General features: G+C 35.1%; 1 protein-coding gene across 1 annotated transcript; it reads right to left on the bottom strand.

Annotated features, from left to right (window-relative positions):
• Positions 1-1047: 1047 nt before the first annotated feature.
• Positions 1048-20846, bottom strand: LOC136027357 (large ribosomal subunit protein bL17m-like). The gene is made up of 4 exons (XM_065704522.1): positions 20569-20846; positions 11347-11448; positions 10113-10218; positions 1048-1283 (listed from the first exon to the last, which is right to left on the bottom strand). Exons 1-4 carry the CDS (start codon positions 20767-20769, stop codon positions 1129-1131), a joined length of 564 nt encoding a protein of 187 aa, XP_065560594.1. The 5' UTR covers positions 20770-20846; the 3' UTR covers positions 1048-1128.
• Positions 20847-22380: the final 1534 nt, after the last annotated feature.

Genomic DNA, 22380 nt, shown 5'->3' on the forward strand with positions numbered 1-22380 from the left:
TACTGGAAACAAGATACATTTTAAATGTTTTCCCTTTTTTATCTTTAATAAATCCGAATTTATTAAGACTTAAAGGAATATCAGTGAATATGCATATTAAACTGTCAATCCACATTCTTTTTTTCGGTGATCTTGGCTATAATAGTGGCTTTGTTAAAATTAAAAAAAAAAATATGAAACATTTAAATATATTCGTTTCCAGTAAAGTGCAAATTATCTTCAGTCCCACGAAATGTTTGAACATCGTCCAGGTAGCGTCCGTGCCGCTATATAACAGGAACATGGTCAATCTGACTCCGTGCTGACCCATTAGGTGAAGTACATGTAATATCTATGTTATTTGCACTGTGAGAACAACAATCCACCAACAAATAGGGCACGGCTAGCACAGCGCCAATTAAACGCAACCCATTGTCATTTTGTTGCACCAAAACTGTGCTGGCCAATCACACCAGATTCAAAGTCATGATCGCTATCAACTTGGCATTTCATTCACCGCATATAATGAGAATATCAATTTAGAGTATTGAATTGACTAGATCCTACAATAAAAAAAATCATGTCTTTCGTAGAATTATTGACCTCATTAGTGGGGGCGTATGCAGCTGTAATTATCAATTCACACTGGGAACTAGCGAAACGAGCTTTTAGCATCCTATCATCATTTAGCATAAACTTGAGCCTCGATTTCTTCGCTGATTCATTTACAGCAAGGAAAACTCAAAGTTTCACGCTTCCTCCCCTTTCAGAGAAGAAGAGTTCGTATCCATGAATACGCATAGATCCAGGACTAAAACAGAAGGGAAGTGGGGCAACACAAAGAAATGTAAATTAGAATCTGAGGAAAACATAGGAAATATTGGAATAAGTTTCAAATACTTTGAGATTTTGAAGGAGTTAAAATTGGCTAGAACTTGTCAAGCAATTTTGTTCTAAAATTGTGTTAAGACGATAAGTACAGCATTTCATAAAAAAAGATATTAGCAAAATTACCAGGAAACGAAAAGCAAAAACTACTAGCTGTTAGGGAAATCTTAATCCACAAGAAACCTCAACTAATTGTGCCTGTAGTAGCAGACGTATTCTTACAAAAAAAAAAGTATCTAACAACTATTATAATTTTAAAAATCATAATCTCGAAGGCTCAGGTTCAGATTTGCTGAGGTCTTCTTCAAACTCGGAATACTTTTTCGTTTTGTACTCTCTTCGTGCCTCGTCTACAAGAATATTTGTCAGCAAATTTTTGTTATGTGGCTCTGGGACTATAGCTGGAAAGAGGTTTCCTGAAAAGAACAGAAACTATATAATGAATTTGAAGGAGCAAATTTTAGGTAGACCTATAATAATATCATAAGCATAAAAAGTATATTTCACGAAGGCTTTAATGTTTGAGAATAAGCGTTTTAATGGGACCCGGGTCATTAAGAAACAACTGTGGGCGTAACGTTTATTGCTAGCTATTTCAGATCCCTGCTAATTGAGCTAAGGCTTTTCAATTAACGAATAGGAAGATCTCATTGTTCTACGTTTTTGATATGGTAAAACTGGCTAAGATCTTTTACATATGCATTTTATGCTTAGGAAGGCAGTATCGATAAAGTTACCAAAAATGAAATTCTATTGGATATTTCAATAAAAATGGTTAATACACATGGAATTTAATGATCTTAGTGAATAAGTGTACTCGTAACTACCAGGCTAGTTTTCCAAACACTACAGGGAAATGGTTGCCCGAAAATTTTGGCCATTTATCGTCAGGGTCCTTTAAAAAAAACATCAGGGATTTTGAGATTTTTTTTTTTTATTTTTCTGCTGTAAAAAAAAAATTACTAAACAGCCATCCAAAACCTACGTTTTAGGCTATTTTGAGAAGATAAAATTCAAATTTGATTAAATTTATGTTTTGATTCAATTTTGGAAGATCACATAAAACTTAAGAAGATACATTTTACACTTATTGCTAGCAATGGATTCCAGGCAGCTAACCACATAAATATTCTGTCATTGTTCCTGTGTCGTCTCCAAACGTATCACCACGAAAAATATCAAATTTTTCTCTGCCGTCAGATAGAACGTCGTTGTCTTAGCTGTCATTACAACAACTGTCACCACTTTCTGTCATCAGGCTAAGTATCGTCCCTTTTATCTACCATTGTAAAGCTTATCATCGTTAGTTTTTTTTTTGTTATAGGACAGATTGCCCTTTATTTTCACTTAGCTCTTTTTTTATATCATACCATGACTTAGCTTGTATTTGCGTAATTTCAAGCACTTGGCCCGATCTTTTTCACCGTGCTACTATCCTAGTAGAGTGAGGTCCGTTCCCTCGTGGATCGCCCGATCTCCTGACTATATCTGCTCTGAGCCTCTTAGCAGAGTGGGATGAAAAAAACGCAAGAAACATGTTTTTTTCCATCCATGACATTGATTATCATTCATCATATCATTCATGACAATGATTTAAGTGAAGGTTAGAATGGATGCAGGAGGTGAAAAAATGAAGGGTAATTTGAAAATGTACAGGGATGATTTTTGATATCTTTCTTTTTCTTCTTTTACTGGTTTATTTTATTTTGTACAGAACGTTCGCTAGGTTTTCACATTTGGGTAATTATAATGTTTATCGGTTCTACTCTTTTTCCTTTGGTATTCCATGATTAATTGTAACAGGCTATTACTGCTCAAGAATAATTCTGTAGGTTTTATCAGGAATCAGATGTCATTTTGAGAGATGTATTTGATGTTATTGGGAATAACATCAGACGATTTGCAGGACTGAAAATCGTCTAAGCAGGTTTTTTTTAGTGATCTAGTGGAAAATGACCCTGAATCTCAGGAGAATGTTTTTTTTTCTTTATTTCATTTGAATTGTCAAGGCTGAATTATTTTAGTAAGTATTTAATTGAATTGAATGCGATTATAGGAAATATAGAATTATTAGCAGTGACTGAACCGTGGTTGAAGGAACGTTTAGATTCTGCATTAGAAATTAAGGGTTATAATTTTTATAGGAAACCCAACGATATCATCAACCTGACGGGGTGGCTGCCTACGTTAAGTCGGACCTCGAGGTTAAGCTAAGGGACGAGATTTATGTTAATGTCGAGATGGTGTTTGAGAGTATAGTAATTGAGGTAGTTCTAGTGAAACGAAGTTTTTACGATTATAAATCGTTATTTTTTAGAGTTAATTGAAATGTTATTATAGTCCAGGACTTTTAGCTCAAAAAAGGGTCGAACCCGGACAAAATTGCAATATAAACGAAAATGGTACCAAAATGATCAGAAAAAAATTCTGTACAACATACTAAAAGTCCCCATAAATCCGAGTGGGGCGAGTACCCGAAAAACAGGGGAAAAGGGGGAAATGCGGGGGAAAATGGGAAAAATGCCGAACATGCCCAGAAAATAGTTTAAAGTGAGTTTTCTGGGGTTTTCACATATGCTGATTACGAAATTGACATCTAAAATTCAGTATAGAAAAAGAGTACTACGGAAAACGGGGGAACAGGGGAAAGAGGGGAGAAAAGAGAAGAATACAGGGTAGGGGTATAAAGCGGTTTGGAAGATATTTTCTGGGGTATTCCTATCTGGTGATTATGAAATTGAGATATAAAATGATATACAAAAATCGATTAACATAAAACGGGAAATGGGGGGAGGGAGGGGAAAAAGGAAAATATACAGGGTAGGGGTAGAAAGCATGTGGAAATGTGTTTTCTAGGGTTTTTCTATCTGCTGATTATAAAATTGACATCTAAAACAAAGTTCGAGAACAAATACAGGAGATCTATAGAGGTTCGGCTACCCCATAGGTTCGGAAAAGGCAAAAAAAAAATTCGAGAAAGAAATACGGAAAAATACTGAAATTACATTATTCCGTATTCCTCGCCGTTATCGACAAGCGCGTGGGTTCGTCAACATAATCCTGTTCTAATTCGACATCCAGTAAGAGAAGCAAGGTAGACTAGTCACCGCGGAGTTCCAGTGCCGACGACAAAACCTATCCTGACGGAATGACATCTAGCGGATCCAATAGTCCCCAGTTTGCGTGGATGCTTACACATGTGAGATGGTAGCAGGATAAATCAAGGTACGACGAGATTTTTTTTTAAGTCAAGCATAATTTTGCGTATCGGCAACTCTTCTTTCAGTACTAAGCCAAGTTTAATTCATTATTTTCCCTGGGTGCCCGAATTAATGGTTAATAGTTGCGTTTTGTCAAATTTAAGCAAGAGCGACATCTAGTTTTTCAGCTTGTTTTCAGAGACGGTCTTTCGAGATGGCGCGCCATTTGGAAGGTTCAGAATTCATTTAGAGAGTTACGTTCGCCGTGCGAATGGTGCTGATGAAAGATAAAGCTCTTTGGAAACCCTGCTGCTGTATCAGAAGTGGAAAATTTTCATGTCATGGAGAGGTGAGATTCAAGGTATCTGTCCTATTTTTACCGAAACTAAGCTGCTCTTCTCTTTCAGTGCAAGATGAAAGACTCCAACAGACTCTGCATTCTTTGTCAGCAGGACATATCAAGCGATGATGACACATCAGTTGTTCTGACTGCGAAAGGAGCACTATCGGTGAGGACAGCAAGCAAAGACAGAGGCGACCAGATTGCTGCAGAACCAGGTCAGATTGTTCATAAAGCATGCCGAAAAGATTATTGCCGCCAAAGTACCATTTATTCCTTGAAGCGGACAAGTGAAGAACCTATCCCTAACGAGACTCCGAGAAAACTGAGATCTCAAGATTTCTTTAACGTGCAGGTCTGTTGCATTTTTTGCAACTATGAAGTGGGGTTCGAGAAGTCGATAAGAAAGGGGGCCAACGGCGAGTGCGTGAAAGCAGCCACGACAGAACTTAGACACTCAGTGTTGCGGGCATGCGAAAGTAGAGGCAAAGACAATTGGGCGACGACTGTTCTCGGAAGGATGAATTGCATTCTTTCTGACCTCCATGCTGCAGATGCAGTTTACCATAAATCATGCTATGTGAGCTTTAAGACAAACAAAAGTATGCCAAAACGGTACAAAGAGGAGAAAGAAAACGATTCTGCCAAGGCGGGAAGACCAGCCGAAACAAAGAAGCGAGAAGCTTTTGAAAAGTCTCTAGAGCACTTTAAAAGTATAGAAGACCAACACTTTACTCTTAGTGATGTCGCAGAAAAGATGAATTCTTTCCTTGGAGTCGGTGAAGCTTACAGTGTGAAGCACATCCAACGTCTTTTGCTTGAAAGCTACGGGGATCGTGTGCTTATCACGGATTTGCCTGGGAAAGCTAGCATTGTGACATTCAGAGAGACGGCTCATTTCATTCTGAACGAGCATCGCACGCTTCCTAAGGACCAATCTGAGGACGTAGAGATCATGAACATGATAAAAACGGTCGCTAGAATAATCAAAAATGAAGCTAAAAGCCTACCTCCTTTATCAGAAGAGTATCCAAGTTTCAAGTCTCTTGACAATGTCGAAACGTGCTTAAGCTACCTTCCCAAGTCCTTGCGTCTTCTTCTTTGCGAATTAATACCAGGGGAAAACGAGAATATTGCAGTGGCAGCTCTTGGTCAAGCAATAGTACAAACCTGTTTACCTCGAACAGTCCTCGCACCTCTTCAGGTGTTTGTAGCAGTTCAGCTCCACCACCACTTCGGATCACGGTTTCTAATAGACAACGTCCATAAGCTGGGCTTCTGTTCATCCTATAAAGAAGTACTCAGATTTGAACGAAACGCAGCTGCATGTCACGGGACTGGTCTTTTCACGCTTAGCGCTGGCAATTTCTTGCAGTTTGCAGCAGATAACGTAGACCATGATGTCTGCACGATTGACGGTAAAGGCACATTTCACGGAATGGGGATTATTGCAATAGTGAGTCCCAAAACGAAAACGACAATGCCCAGTATTCCTCGAATGGAAATTAATGCAGAAACCCTAAAAGACATCGCAGGCATGACCTTCCACTTCTACAATCGAAGGAACAAAGAGGGCGCTGGCATGGTGTATAAAACCCTCCAGAGCTATACAACCTCTGAAAGTAACTTGGACCTCCTTTGGCACAGCAGCTGGCTTTTTAGAAGCCAAAGACCTGGTTGGAGTGGCCTTATGCAGGCAGTGCACGTCGGAGAACATGACGGACGATCCTCAGTTCTGTTTTTACCTATGATAGACTACAAACCTACTGATCCGTCGTGTATTTACTCCACACTCATATTCATCAGTGACCAAGCGCGAAGACTCGGTGTAACTCCCGTTGTCACGTTTGACCAGCCCCTCTTCTGGAAAGCGACAAAGATTGTTCATGACGAGCCTCCCGCAAGTCCCCTGAAGAAAATTGTAACAATGCTTGGAGGGTTCCATACACGAATGAGCTTCTTAGGGATTAGCGTGTACGTTCGCGTGCGGAGAATGTCAGGGTATCAACTGTTTGAACAGGGACAACGAGATTGTCGAAGACGAGGAGCTCGACTAGTGATATCAATGCTGTGTTTTTCAAGTCAACTACACTGCCTTCGAAAGTGCAAATTTTACATATAATAGCCATTTTATATATAACTGCCAAGCGGTTGTTTTCTTTATGTTTAGTAATTCAAATGGTTGTAAGAAATGTCTGTGATTCAAGAAAGTACAAGTTTGATACTTAAGCGAGTTATTTTGTCCATAGGCCTACTTATTAGCCATTAGCAGCTGGCTCAGGAGTCAGGCCTCCCTTCCCCTTTTCCGTTGTCTCCTCCAGTTTTGTTCGGTTTTCGTGGTTCTCGTTTTCTTTCCTTCATTTTAGGGGTCAGTTTCGTGATCAGCAGATAGAAAAACCCCAGAAAACACATTTCCACATGCTTTCTACCCCTACCCTGTATATTTCCCTTTTCCCCTCCCCCCCCATTTCCCCGTTTTATGTTAATCGATTTTTTTATATCATTTTATTTCTCAATTTCGTAATCACCAGATAGGAATACCCCAGAAAATATCTTTCAACCCGCTTTCTACCCCTACCCTGTATTCTTCTCTTTTCTCCCCTCTTTCCCCTGTTCCCCCGTTTTCCGTAGTACTCTTTTTCTATACTGAATTTTAGATGTCAATTTCGTAATCAGGGTATGTGAAAACCCCAGAAAACTCACTTTAAACTATTTTCTGGGCATGTTCGGCATTTTTCCCATTTTCCCCCGCATTTCCCCCTTTTCCCCTGTTTTTCGGGTACTCGCCCCACTCGGATTTATGGGGACTTTTAGTATGTTGTACAGAATTTTTTTCTGATCATTTTGGTACCATTTTCGTTTATATTGCAATTTTGTCCGGGTCAAACCCTAAAAGTCCTTGACTATTAGAGAAACTGCCAATTACAGGAGATTTTAATGCCGATGTAAGTTAACAAAATGTAGAATTTGCAATAATTTTTGTGATATGCTACTTCCGGTTAATTTGAATCCTTCAATTAGCATTCGTACCCAGGTTAAAGAGACTCCTTCGAATCTAATTAACATTTTTTTTGTAAATTTTAATTATACAAAGCCGTGTATTATCTGCAATGATGTTTCCAACGATTATGGTATAATGGCGACTTTAGAAGTTAACGGATCTGACCTTCAAGAGTTAATACTGAGCGATTTTAAATTAGTATGACATCTTTAAGGTTAACAAAAAAACAGCGCTGGAGAATTTGGTTGGTCATTTTTTAGTAGTTGCGACACGTCTTTTGATAACTTGAATAAGAAAACAAGTGACCTTTTGAAGGAAGACTGCCCAAAGCAAAAGCATAATCTAGATAGAAATAATAAATCGAGAAAACCTTAGATTGCACCAAGTTTAATAAAATTGCACGAGAATAACACTGCTGCGGTTAATGTAGGAAACGAGCTTAGCAGCTGGTTTCGTGTTAAATCAGGATTTAAGCAGGGTTGTGTTCTATCCCTTTTTATATGGATCATTTTGTTGGACTTTGTATAAAGGAGAAAAAGAAAGGCAATGGGAGAACACGGAATCGAAAGAAAGGGGAAAACTTTCCTGGACTTAGATTATGCTGATGAGCATTCTAGTTGAAAGTGATGAGAGATTGCCAAAAATTGCCCTTTCGGCCAGCCATCTAGGACTAAATAGGAAACAGATCTTCCACGGTTGGGGAGGATGATGCTTGTCATGGTTATTAATTAATTGTCTGTTCTTGCTGATACTGTTTGATAGGTGTCATCAGCAAATAAGGTAATAAGGTTAAAGCTTGATTAGGGTCCGTCTTTACGCACTACTAACTTCAGTGTAAAACCCAATAGGTGCTAAATAAAGGTCATTTAATTATGCTACGAGACCCCTGCGTGATTCCACATCTCACTTTATGATCCACTGAATGAATTCAGATTTCTAAAAAATGACTTGACCCTCAAGATAAGAAGCAAAAAGTCGCAGCAAATTCCCTCGAATGCCTCTATTTTCAAATTGCTTCAATAAAATAATATGGTCACACGCATCAAATGCCCTTAACATGTCAAGAAACACTTAAACAACTTATCAAGACCATCATTTACTGTTGTACCCAGGAACTGAATGACATCTTCTGTAGAGTTACATATCTATACTTTGCGATTTCGACAGCAGGGAAAAGTTAGATCCGTCAGGTTAGGTCAATATATCCAATCAAAGAACAAAATAAAAACGTCAAAGTAAAAGAAAAAGATATTCGAAAATATCAAAATACCAAAACTGCACAAAATTATGCGGGTACTGCATACGTACTCGAACAATACTTTCATTTTCAAAAAGAAACCAAAGGAAAACTCGAGGTGTAATAAATATTTTAATTTCTATTAACATCTTTCCTCAAGCAATTGTAAGTCGTAAAAATATGTTGATGATACGCTGGAGTGAAATATGGAGTGAAAAGCTGGTAATATCCGTTTTTCTTTCATTGCACGAAATTAACCTTAGAATGTTTTTTGGGGGTGGGGGAGATCATTTGGAAGAAAGCAGCAGCCACTTTAATTATAAGTGGCTTAAGGAGACATGGAGGACCACGGACAACATATACCTTACGATTTCTCTTCATTTCTTGTTTTTCTTCTTTTTTCCAGTTAAATAACTCATTTTTTTTAAACAAAGCAGTCACAAGTTAGTTCTATACCTCTGCATAATCTTGTCGCTGTCACGCCTAATGGTCGTGCCTGACACTTTCACAGTTCTGACACAGTTGCTCAAATTCGTTTTGTATGTGCTTCTCAAAGGAAATATCGACAGGGTAACATACGATCAATCACATTTTGACCCTCCCCATCTACATTGCGCTTCTGAGAAGAGCTTAGCCAATGGTTTTGGTCAGTTATCTGACAAGTGAAGCAATGTCAGATATAACCTTCAGCCTCCAGAGTAATGCTATACAAGCATTTGCTTTTTTAACTGGGCCTTCTCCCTTGCTCAATACTGTTCTTGCTATGCTTTCACATTCAGTTTCAATTTCAATATAGTATGCTTTCAAATCGTATGTACAAGTGTTCCAAATATTTATCTAAATTTCTATTTAAACCAGTATTCCCACCTTATTTTCGTCTTAAGCTACTGTTTCTGATACAAGATTGTCACCAAGGAAAGGAGCTGTATTATTTGTAAATTAAGAATATCCAAAACGCAAGAGGCTAAAAACGAGATATATAACTCGATGCAATATTTGAAGCGACTTTGCTTCTAAAGAAATATTCCGCCATGAACCCAACTAATGCTAGTGATTGGGAATACCATTTTGCAAAGGACAGTAATAAAAGAATCCATCCAAATGAAGTCCTTAAATATTTCTCATCCTCCCCTCTCTCTCTTCCACTATTCATTTGATATATTCTGAGCATCTTCTATCGTTTTAATTTGTTATTTATAATGATCGCATTGTCTAAAGTCTTTGAGATGACTTTGTCAAGGACCATGCTTTTTCCCATAAGATAGGAACACACTTAGATGGGTTTCTTTCTAATCAGAGAAAATGTCTTTTTTCAACAATAGAATCACTCATTTAGGAATACTCTCCATCAGTCCACTGTTAGGCGTCCAAATGTGTTTGTAGACTTTATATTATCACGATGGCAATTCTCATAAGAAAATAAATCGTTTTAGGTGACAAAGAATAAAATAAACAATTTAAACCTACCTCGAAGTTCTAGGATCACTCTATCTTGTACACTGTGCAAAGGACGAGGTAGTCTGAGAACTCTCGTAAATGGACCATTAATATCAGAAAATCTTGGAGCCAAAACCTAATAATATCAAGTGGAATTAAATATATTATTGAATACCAAGAAAAGAAGAAAAAAATTCAGATGCCATTTTTGGATGAGCCAAGTTTAACAAGGCACTATACAAGAATATCCTATAATAGAATACATATTTTTCCATTTGTTCAAATCAAATTTAGTTTAAGATGTTTTAAATCATTAACAAAGAAACTATTCAAAATGCTTTGCAATTGCATACTGAAGATTGACTAAGTTTGCCTTATTTTGATGTATTTTCACTATTTTGACGCTTCTAATTCTAAACATAGGTCCATAGGTGTCAGTCCTTGGGGATTTTTTGTTCTAACCATTTATTAATTTTGGGAAGGAGCGGGAGGGGTCCTACGTGCAAAATAATTGTAAATACGTGTTTTTTTTTTCTCTCAACTAGTCCCCCCCCCCTATCAGCATTGAAACTTAGTAATGTTATTACGACTATAAAATACATAACAACAGAGAGGAAAAGAAAGAGAAGTCGCTGGAAAAACAGAGATATAGAAAGGAAGGCAGAGAAAAAGAGAGAGAAAGAAAGAAAGATGGAGAAACAAACCCAAATCTTTCCATGTAAATTATAATATGATAACGTTAGACCCATATTTTGAAGCACTTCTTAGTTTTGGCCAAGTGGTCACAAGTAGATAATGGGAGTAAATACAGAAAAATGTATAAAAAAAAATATCGGGGAAAGGATCAGAGTTTGTTTCGTTTCCAAAAAAACAGAGTTTAATTCTTAAAATAAGGAGTTTTGCAGTCCACTACTTTGAAAAGCTTTATCAAGATTTTCTGAAGGAAGTGACACAAGATTGTTTCTTAGTATTGAATCCCCTTCCACTTCAAGTGACACAAGATTGTTTCTTAGTATTGAATCCCCTTCCACTTCCTTTTATGCTGATGTGTTTGTAATTGGGTTAATCCTTAAGAAAACTGAGTCAAAATATGATGTTAATAATTAAAGGTATCAGCATTCAGCATTGCTACCAATACCTGAAACAACTTGAACAAACAATTTATCCATTTAGTGTATTCCTGCCAAACCTTTTCCTAGACTGATACGTTTAATTACTATTACTTTTTTTTTGTTCTTAACTGATGTTTTGATTATTAAAATACCTTAAATAGCTTATGTACAAGTTGTTTCTCTTCCAGCCAGTAACTTGCCATTTCCATGGTGTCCTTGTGTGTATCGCCATGTCTTATTGCATCAGAAATCAGCTGAAAAATTTAAAGCAAGATGCAGCTTCTGAAATTTACGGTTTTTGTCCTGATTTCAAAATAATCACACTTTTTTCTATCCTGTCATGTTTTTTTGAAAATTAAATTTAGTCAGATTTTGTTAACAGTAGCCACATTTTTTTTTTTCAGGTTGAATTTCTTCCCCCCTTTCTGAACATTGCCCTATTGTGGCGAAATCTCTCTGTTGCAATCACTTTGTATCATAAGAGTTGTACAAATACTTTTTTCAGACCAGTTTTCTGACCTGACAGGAGCACTTTGCACTACTCCTCTTCCTCTCCTCCTAAATGAGAGGAGGGGTAGACCCCTTTCCAATATTTTTGGCAACTGAAAAAAAGTGTTAGTAAAATTTCAGCAAAAAGCAAATTTCAGCAAAACTACAAAAAGCAGTTTTTAAAACATCTGCTGAAATAAACAAAACCGTATATAATAATTGTCTCTCTTTGTAGCCTTTGTCTGATATCATAGATATTTATTAAAAACATACCACCAGTTGTAACAAAATAGAACATGAAATGACTATTTCAATAAAATGATAGAGTAAGACACATTTATATGCATTGATATTAAATAGCAATGACAGAATGAGTGCAAATTGGCTTCAACCCCATACAATACAGCCCATTATGCAGAATTTCAAATCATATCATTGAAAATCCCTATCCACCTCAATTTCTTTTCTAAGAATGTTGTCAAATTTGTTCACATAAGCCAGAAAGTAATCAAATTTTGACTGAAATTTTGCCTAAGAATAAAATTGCAAAACAGCAGTTTATTTCCAGCAGAAAGACTTCAAAAATATTTCTAAAATTAACACAGCAGAACAATGTCAATTAAAAAACGAACGGAAAGAAAGTGAATTGTAAAAACAATTTGAAGAGAAAAAGTTGCCCGGAGAAAAGCAAAGAGCAATATTAAAACATTAAACTGAGCAGAAATAAAGTTATGCACAGTCACAAACTTAAAATAAACAAAAGTTACTATGGACGAATAGATGAAAATTAAAGATATTAATCAAGTCAATGTAATAGCAGCTAACACAATAAATAAATAAATGGAACCTAAAAACAACACGATGTAAAATGAATAATCAACTTAAACTTAAATTAACTCACATAAGATTGACAGCAACTCTCAGTCAACCCCTCTAAAATATTTTAACCTAATCAAACAAGCTGAAATTATCACAAACAAGACTGGCACCAACTCCCTGTCAAACCCCCTAATGAATAGAGCTTCTTATGTGCTTCACTGGAAAGAATTATTGAAACATTTTTTTCTTTTTTTCTTATAACATTGAAAATTAAATACTACTCAAACTTCCAAGATTTTTTTTTTTATATCATTATATTTTCAAGCAATAACTGGTTTCTTTAGTCAACAATGCCATAAATCTTGATCAATCATTTCTTTCTCTTTAATATATTCCTCTTTAATTAAGAAAACTCAATTGGCAAGTCATTTATCAGTTTGCCAACTTAAGATGTTACCTCAAATTGCACTAGGAACAACTTGCAAGAATGAAGCGGTAACTGCTTACCACTCCTCATGTTTAAGCAGTTGTTTGCCATAGTGGAGTTACTATTCACAAAATCAGACCTATTTGAGACGTTGGCGCGTGAAGAGTGATGCTTGTCATGTTCAACATGACAGAAGTCCTCCAGTCTACCAGCATTTTGATACAATACTTTGGCAAAATAGGCAAATTGCTCCAAAATTACCAATCAGGGTAACACTTAAGAGGATAATATCCAGCTTTCTGTTCCTCACATTTAAGTAGTTGTCTGCCATAGAAGAGTTGATGGCCAAAAAATAAGATCTATTTGAGACATTGGTGTGCGATAGATGATGGTTATGACAATAAATGTGACATAAGCTTTCCTGTCTGCCTATACTTTACTTTAATGCTTGAGCAAAATAAATAAATTACTTCAAACCTTACAAATTGACATTAAAAGGACATCCATTTTCTATACTTTTGAATCAATGGAATCGAATTCGAATATAAAAGTAGTGACCAAAGGAAGTGATGTTCAAAAACAATAAAAGTAAATTCTAAGTTGCAAATCTATTTCTTGTAAGATATTGCTTTTTCTTTTTCATAAACTTGATTATGGTATTTTGTTAAGTTTTTGTTTCGTGTATGTTTAATGACAAATACAAAATCAAACACACATTCTAACACACACTTATGAGCAGTAGAGCGCAGATAACAGTTGATAATTTAGGGACATTAAGAAGATAGTGACCCCACTCTTATTTCTGGCTGTTTTGGCAAGCTAATGGTAACTTGGCCTTTCATTTAAATTTAGGCCTGTTTTAGGTTTCATTAAATCACTCATAGTAGGATATATTGTTTTTAAATTTTACATAATTATTTATTTTAAGAGCAAGTTTGTTTTAGAGTTCATTTATTCTTTCATAGTTATTTCCATTTATTTTAAGTTGAAAAAGGGCTCCATGTGAACAGACATGACAACTTCCCAAGGTTTGAATGTTCTTAAAATATTTGGCCTTTCTCCTTATCCAGGGCCTCCACATTTGGCTCCTTCCCAAAAAAAAAAATACCATAAATTACAGTTTGAAGCAATCTAGGCATTTTCCTTCAGAATATCCAGTGTTGATGATTGAAATTGTTTTCACTGTTATTTAGTGACCAGATACTGTTGGATGATCAGAAGCTTCCCAATCAAATTTACACTCTCTCAAGGACAACTCAGAATCCAGTCTTTGTTTGAAAATCTCAAGAAAATTCAGCGGTAACTGTGTCTTCAGAGAGTTTGTTTTAACTGTTAATTAATCTTGGAGAAAAAAATTGATTACAGACTCTAGTTAGGGTAGACTGCTTAACGAGTTTCAGCCAAATGACCTATGGTTCTTAAATTAGGGCCAACACTAAGAAAAATTGATTGGAGAGTGTTATCCTTCATTAACTTATAGGTTAGAATATCATTGACCCTGTTTTCCCTGTATAAAAGTGTTGGAAGTTTCAGCTTAGCTAGTCTTGCAGGGTAAAAAAGCTCATGCATGGCAGATATCACTTTTGTGGCATGTCTCTACACATCTTCCATAAGTTTTGTCTTTTTTTAGAAATACAGGGAGGCTCAGAGACATTCCAACTATGACATTTGGCCATTCTCCCCCTCCCTTCTAAATTATATTGATGTGTCTAGTTTTATGACTCTCTGGCAAAAGAAAAATCCATACAGCTTCCATTTGTTACAGATTGAATAATGTTGGTTTTCAAATAGCCTACTCTGAGAAGCAGCCCAGCTATAAGAACTTGGCTAAGGAAACAAATGTGGTAAACATAAAAATTAGCACATGCCCCAGGATTAAATTAATTTATGTCAAAAAATTAAAAATAGCTTGATCTGAACGAAAAGATAGATTAATCTAGAACTGTGTTTTAAGCAAAACACATAATCCTCCTTGATTTGTTTTTTGTACAAGATTAAATTATTAATTGCATAAATATTACTCTTAGATGTTTATATATTTAGTACTAGTGATTAGAATCAGGTGTATCACAGAGGGTGGTTTACTCATTATTCATCTTAAACTAAATATCAAAAAGTATAGAGCCTTTTTTATTTATGTCCCTAAGTTGGATGTGTTTAGAATTTTTCAAGGTGCATTTTTAGTGCATGAACTACTTATAAAGGGAATATAAAAAGAGATTAAAAGTAACACCATTAGTTCCTTATTTTATTATCTTTCAAAATACAACTGTTAATTTGCTGACAATGCACACTGAAATCCCTCCCCCTCTAATCCTCCCATATATAGCCCTAAATAATACATTTCTATTCTGTTTTGCATCTCTTGTTGCTTTGTATTTCTTTGTCATAAAATACCTGAATTTGCCTTATCTAGAAGCAAAAGAATTTAAGACCTGTGGCACATTCCATATTATTACCTTATATTACCTTAAATCGCAGCTTGGAGTGATATAAGGATTATCCATCCTTGTGATGCTCCATGAAATAAAGAATTCGTTTGGTGTAGATTGTGGCTGTTAGATTAGACTCTTGTGGAGGACTCTGCAGCTTCCCAATTGTAAAGGAACTCCTGGCAGAGCCATTCTCTATCAAGGTGGGACTTGAACATGTCAGTTGAAGTAGCAGAAACTGTTTCTTCAGAGAGCTGGTTCCACATATTGATGATTCTTTGGCTGACAAAGTAGCTTCTATGTCTACTCGTGGAACGCTGCATCGAGAGCTCCAATGAATGCCCTCTAGTACCAGGATGCAAGGGCTGTGCAAAGAAACCGGGAAGGGTGTTTTTAGAGAAGATTTTTTTGGTTAAAATAATGTCACCCCTTTTCCTTCAGTATGTCAGTGTTGGCAGCTTCAAACGATGTAGTCTTTCTTCGTATGGAAATTTATTCATGTTGCTAACCATCATAGTGGCACGACGCTGGACATCCTCAAGCAACTTCTTATCTTTTTTGAAGAAAGGGGCTGCCAATGACATTCCAACCTCCAGGCGTAGACGTACAAGCGCCTTATATAACTTCATAAGAGTTCTAGGGTGTTGGCTGGAGATGGTTCTTTTTATGATACCGAGGGTTTTATTTGCAGAAGATGAGACAGACTTAGCATGGCTGCTAAACTTTAATTGGTGATCTACAATAACCTCAAGATCTCTTTCATCGGAAACAGCAGAAAGGAAGTTGTCTTGAAGGAAATACTTATGATGCTTGTTGTGTTTGCCAAAATGGATTACATGGCATTTGTCAATATTGAAAGTCAGAAGCCACATGTTAGCCCATCTTCCTAGACTGTCAAGATCTGTTTGAATTGATTGCTGGTCAGAGGGAGTAGCCGCTTTTCCAACCAGTTTTGAGTCATCAGCGTAAAGGGTAATAAAATTTGAAACAGTAAAAAGATACATGATAACAAAACAAGAAATCTGATGATATGCAGATTACTTTGATTTTATTACCAAATTTCTTTTAGAAGTGACCGTGCAGTAAAACATAAAGTTTTAATGCAGAACTACTCCTCAGAAGAAGAAAACACTATGAAATTCTGAAAACAACTTTAGAATTAACTCTGAAATACTTATTTATATCTTTCCTAAAGGTGTTTCATTTTACTTTATCCTCTATCTCTTTCTACTGTCTAAACATATTACCTGTCTTCCACAGATGTAATTTGCTATGGGGCAGGAAGGGGGGAAGGGAAAATGACTCTCCCAGACCTTGCCCCCCCCCCAATTTGAAGCTTATATTTTTCAAGAATTTTGTCAAAATTAGGATAAGCCTGCATGATTCAAGCATCCACAGAAACAGGTCAGTTTTCTTAAGGATATATATTTTTTCTTTAGGATATCTTTACCTTTATGTTGCTATATAGTGTATTTTTCAGTTTTCACTGTCATCATATGCTACTCTTTTATTTAGTTATATTAAATGGCAAAGAAGCAACATCAATGAAATCAAAAAATGGAAAAGTACATAGAAGATATATAATTTGGTCTATATACTTGGACCAATGTTTCCTTTGTGCCATGATTTTACTAGGAAAGAATAAACATATGACTTGGTGACTTTTTCATGTTCTTTCCAAATACAATAATTAATTCAGGGTTAAATTTCATTTTATGCCCTGAATACATTGTCCATAGTTTTTAAAGCATGATTTAAGGTCAAAAATTTGAAAAAATTATCAAAATTCCATTATCAAATCCATTAATTTTAATATTCCAAAGGAACTGATCCAATTCAAGTGAATAAGTCTATTTCAATTAATATTTAGGGTATAAATATAAAAAAACTATTTTTTTTAACTGAAAGTAAGGAGCAACATTAAAACTTAAAACAAACAGAAATTACTCCATATACGAAATGGGTTGTCCCCTCTGCAATCCCTCACTCTTCACGCTAAAGCTTTTAATTGTTTTAAAAAGTAGAATTGTGGCAAAGAGTCAAACTTTAGTGTAAAGAGCAAGGGATTGCAGAGGGACAATCCATTTCGTATACGGAGTAATTTCTGTTCGTTTTAAGTTTTAATATCACTCCTTACTTTCAGTTAAAAAAACTAGTTTTTTTTATTTAATTTCTGAACGTTTTTGAATTAATGCATGTTTGATTTTGGCTCTCCGCACATAAATTATTAAAATGTAATTTGTATATTAATTCTTTTTTTTTGGCTAAATGGCTTTCTCTTAGTTTTGATCAGATGATTTTGAGAAATAACGAGTGGGGAAGGAGGCCTAGTTGCCCTCCAATTTTTCGGTTACTTAAAAAGGCAACTATAACTTTTAATTTTTAACAAACGTTTTTATTAGTAAAAAATATATGTAACCTAAGAATTAACTTACATAACAAACTTTTATATTCTTATATTTTTATTATGTATACGAGGGGGTTTGTACCCTCGTTAATACCTTGCTCTTTACACTAAATCGTAAGTTTTGTCCCAATTCTTTAAGAATGACCCCTGAATCCGAAGGGCCATAGAATAAATAATTGAAATTACTAAAAATACTTTAGCATAGAGAGCAAGGTATTTATCTCCTCCTAAATACCTTGCTCTTTAGGCTAAAGAATTTTTAGAACCCCTCATATGCGTAATAATCTCTGTTCGTTTTGAGTTTCAATGCTACTGCTTACTTCCAACTGAAAAAACGTTTTCATGTTTATTTTTTCATTGTTTTTTTTATAGTAATGCTAGAAAGTCCTGAGCCCTTTTCATTGAATTTTTCTTCCCCCATGACATATTCCTCCAAGGAAAGATGCTCCCACATAACCCCCTCCCCTCAACCCCACCCCCCAAACCAAAAAAAACCTGAAAACGTATGTACACTTCCCAATAGCCATTACTGTATGTAAACACTGGTTAAAGTTTGTAACTTGCAGCCCCTCCCCCAGGGATTGTGGGGGAGTAAGTCATTCCCAAAGACATAGTTATTACGGTTTTTGACTATGCCAAACAAAATGGCTATCTCAAAATTTTGATCTGTTGACTCTGGGAAAAGAATGAGCGTGGGAGGGGGACTAGGTACCCTCCAATTTTTTTGTCACTTAAAAAGGGCACTAGAACTTTTCAGTTCCATTAGAATGATCCATCTTGCAACATTCTAGGACCACATGGTTGATACAATGACCCCTGGGAAAAAAAAAACAACAAACAAACAAATAAATACATGCCCATGATTTGTCTTCTGGCAAAAAATACGAAATTCCACATTTTTGTAGATAGGAGCTTGAAATTTTTTCTATAGGGTTATCTGATACGCCAAACGAGATGGTGTGATTTTCGTTAAGATTCTATGACTTTTAGGGGGTGTCTCCCCCTATTTTCCAAAATAAGGCAAATTTTCTCAGGCTCGTAACTTTTGATGACAAAGACTAAATTTGATGAAACTTATATATTTAGAATCAGCATGAAAATCTTATTCTTTTGATGTATCTTTTAGCATCAAAATTCCGTTTTTAGAGTTTTGTTTACTATTGAGCCGGGTCACTCCTTACTACAGTATGTTACCACAAACTGTTTGAAATTCTAGTTGATCAACTATTGGCTATCTTGGAAAGGGTTTAGGTTAGGAAAATGAAACTTTAAGGGGTGGGTCTAAAGGCTAAAGTATGTCCCAGGAAGGTATTTTAAAGTGCCCACCTCCATTCCTTCTCCTTCTAGAGGAATCTGACCTTTGATGAACTTTAAAAATATGTAAGTTATAAAAGTAAAACCCTGCAAAATAGATCTTCTGCTTAAATGAAGTACAACAAAATTGTTTTTAGCTTCACAACTTTGCTCAATCCCAATTTATAAGGTTTTAAAGATATGCAAATATATCTCCTAAATTTTGAAAAAAACAGTAAAATTCTAGTTTATTGACTTCTTGCTATCTCAGAAAGGGGTTAGGTTAAGAAAATAAAACTTTCAGGGATGGATCTACAGGCTAAAGTATGTCCTGGGAAGGTGTTTTGAAGTACCTGCCTCCACACCCTCTCTCTCCAAAGGGTCCTGACCTTTGATGACCTATAAAAATATGTGTGTTATAAAAGTGAAACCTTGCAAAATAGATCTTCTGCTTGAATAAAGTACAAAAAAAATGTCTTCAGCTTCACAACTTTGATCAATCCCAATTTATAAGGTTTTAAAAATATGAAAATACATTTCCTAAATTTTGAAAAAAACATTGATATGGCTCAGAATTCTACTCAGTAAAATTCTAGTTTATTGAGTTTTGGCTATCTCAGAAAGGGGTTAGGTTAGGAAAATTAAACTTTTGGGGATGGGTCTACAGGCTAAAGTATATCCCAGGAAAGTATTTTGAAGTACTCACCTCCACTCCTTCTCCCTCAAGAGGGCCCTGAAATTTGACAACATGACAGGTCTATATCTATTAAAATTTTGACAAAACAACATTTTATCTTAATTTTCAGTTACCAGTTGCTTTTTCTCTGCCTCTAGGTCAGAAAATGCAATTACTGTTATTTGAGTAGAATTCTGAGCCATATCAATGTTATTTTTTTTTTTTTTCAAAATTCAGGAAATGTATTTCTGTATCTTTAAAACCTTGTATATTGGATTGAGCAAAGTTGTGAAGCTGAAAACAATTTTGTTGTACTTCATTCAGGCAGAAGATCTATTTTGCAAGGTTTCACTTTTGTAACACAAATATTTTTAAAGGTAATAAAAGATCAGAGCCCTCTAGAGGGAGAAGGAATGGAGGAGGGTGCTTCAAAATACCTTCCTATGACATACTTTAGCCTTTAGACCTATCCCTGAAAGTTTCATTTTCCTAACCTAACCCCTTTCTGACATAGCCAAAAGTCAATCAACTAGAATTTTACTAATATTTAGATTTAAAAAAGTTAATTCTAAATTCCCAAGCATTTTAGTAATGTCTGAAAATAAGGGCAAGTTTTCTGTCCAATAAACTTTGCTGCAATGTAACAATAGCAAGTGGAGAATTTGAGCAAAAAATAACATATTGCCCTTATTCTACAAAATTTCCCACTATTGTTAGGTTACTATAAAGCTTATAGTGCAGATATCATAAAGATAGTTGACATTGTTGAATAGTATTCACAAATTAAATTTTTATGAAAATAGACTGTTATAAGTCAATAAAATATATTACCCTTTCAGCATACCCTCTTGCTTCCTGTCCTTTATGCCAGTTTATCTCAACTCTTTCATATTTAACTAGAGCTGTAACAGTTTTTCTAAGTCTAATTAGTCTTCCTTCTGGGCCTCTGGCATTACTCATTTTCAAAGGCTTTGGATTAACTCGAATTTTCAATGAAGAAACAAGTTTAGTTAGTTCTGGCATTTGAGACATTTTAAAACGAATCGAAAGTTAGGGAGACTTGGGGAAATTAGACACGTTATTTGATTTCAAATTTTTTACGAAAACATTTCACACTTTTACCCTTGGTTCCCACTGATACGAATTTTTTTAACGCAAAACGGGTCAGACATGATGGATGCAGCAAAATAGCAAAAATATTCACACAGAAACGTTTTCTTGAAAACGTTCAAGCGCTAAAAGTAGGATGAGATATTTAAACAAGAAGCAAAAAAGGCTTTAGAAATTTACTTGATGGACAAAAAATATCCAGTAGATTCTTGAGGCTTTATTTGTTGCAACCAAAATTTGAAAATAATAACTAATATGTTTCATGTTAGTGATATGGTAATGGAACATCTAAGCACCATCCATGCCCTATCATTCTGACCTTCGAACTGAGAGTTGTCAGCTCTATTAAAAATTATATTTTGAAACCATGAATGACCGCCAGAGCTTAATATTTGTATCATAGATTACCTGTAAAAGAAATTAAGATAATTTATGCTTCTAGTGAATACTAGTAAGTTATTCCTTGACAACAAAAAGTATTCTTTCATGCAGTTGATACCAAGTCCAAAAATGGTACTATATATTCAATTTAATAGATAATGTATATTATATATTACAATATAATGTATATAACAATATATAACAATAATGTATATACAATAATGTATAACAATACAACAATATATAGCAATAATGTATATATAATATTATATATAACAATATAATGTATAATGGTATTATACATTCAAATAAAATTTAATTTTTCAGCTATCGAAAATCAGCTCTGCTATAATCAAACGTTGAAATAACTCTATTTTCCAGTTTGTTTGAAGTATTTACCAAGTTTTTAAGCACAATGTGACCTCTTTTATCGAAGTGTGAACCACATTCTGTATTCAAAATGTTATCAAAGGACTTTGTAAGAATTAAATCTAGAATAAAAGGAGCTGTATGATTTCTGTTTCGTATTGCCTTATCAAAATATTGAAAAGATAATGATATATTTTATTAGTAAAACTGCTGCTCTTAAGACAAACATGATTTGTTATTAAAAAAACGAACCCTTGCCTACATTAATCAAATTAATTGAAATTGAACTGATTAAAAAAAACAAAGAGTAAATAAAAATTTTCACAAAAACCACGGTTTTTTACATACAAGAAAAGAATTGTGACAGACTGTAATAGCTTGTTACTATTTTCTACGAAACAAGAAAAACACTCCAACATTTTAGCTATGGTAATGGAACTTGATTTACTGACTGTAAGAATACAACAAAATATAATACACACAGACATTTATTCCTTTGGTGTTCAACAGTGCTTTCCACAATTATCGTCATTAAATTGCAACCATATTTTGAAGGTATTCAGATTGGGCTACCTTCTCCGGTTTAAACACCTTGTATGAGTCTTAAATAAATGTGCAATGGTTTCCTACGAATAAGGTTATCTCTATAGGTTTTTAAATTGGGGAATTTCCCCTTTCTTCTATTCATTTTGTTCTTTAAACGAAACCACGCTTAATTTCCACTATTAAACATTGGTGCGTTCTGGAGATAGAAAATTAGGGTTCAAATTATGTTTGATCATC

This window comes from Artemia franciscana, chromosome 5 (assembly GCF_032884065.1).
Source record: "Artemia franciscana chromosome 5, ASM3288406v1, whole genome shotgun sequence".
NCBI classification, from domain to species: Eukaryota; Metazoa; Arthropoda; class Branchiopoda; order Anostraca; family Artemiidae; genus Artemia; species Artemia franciscana.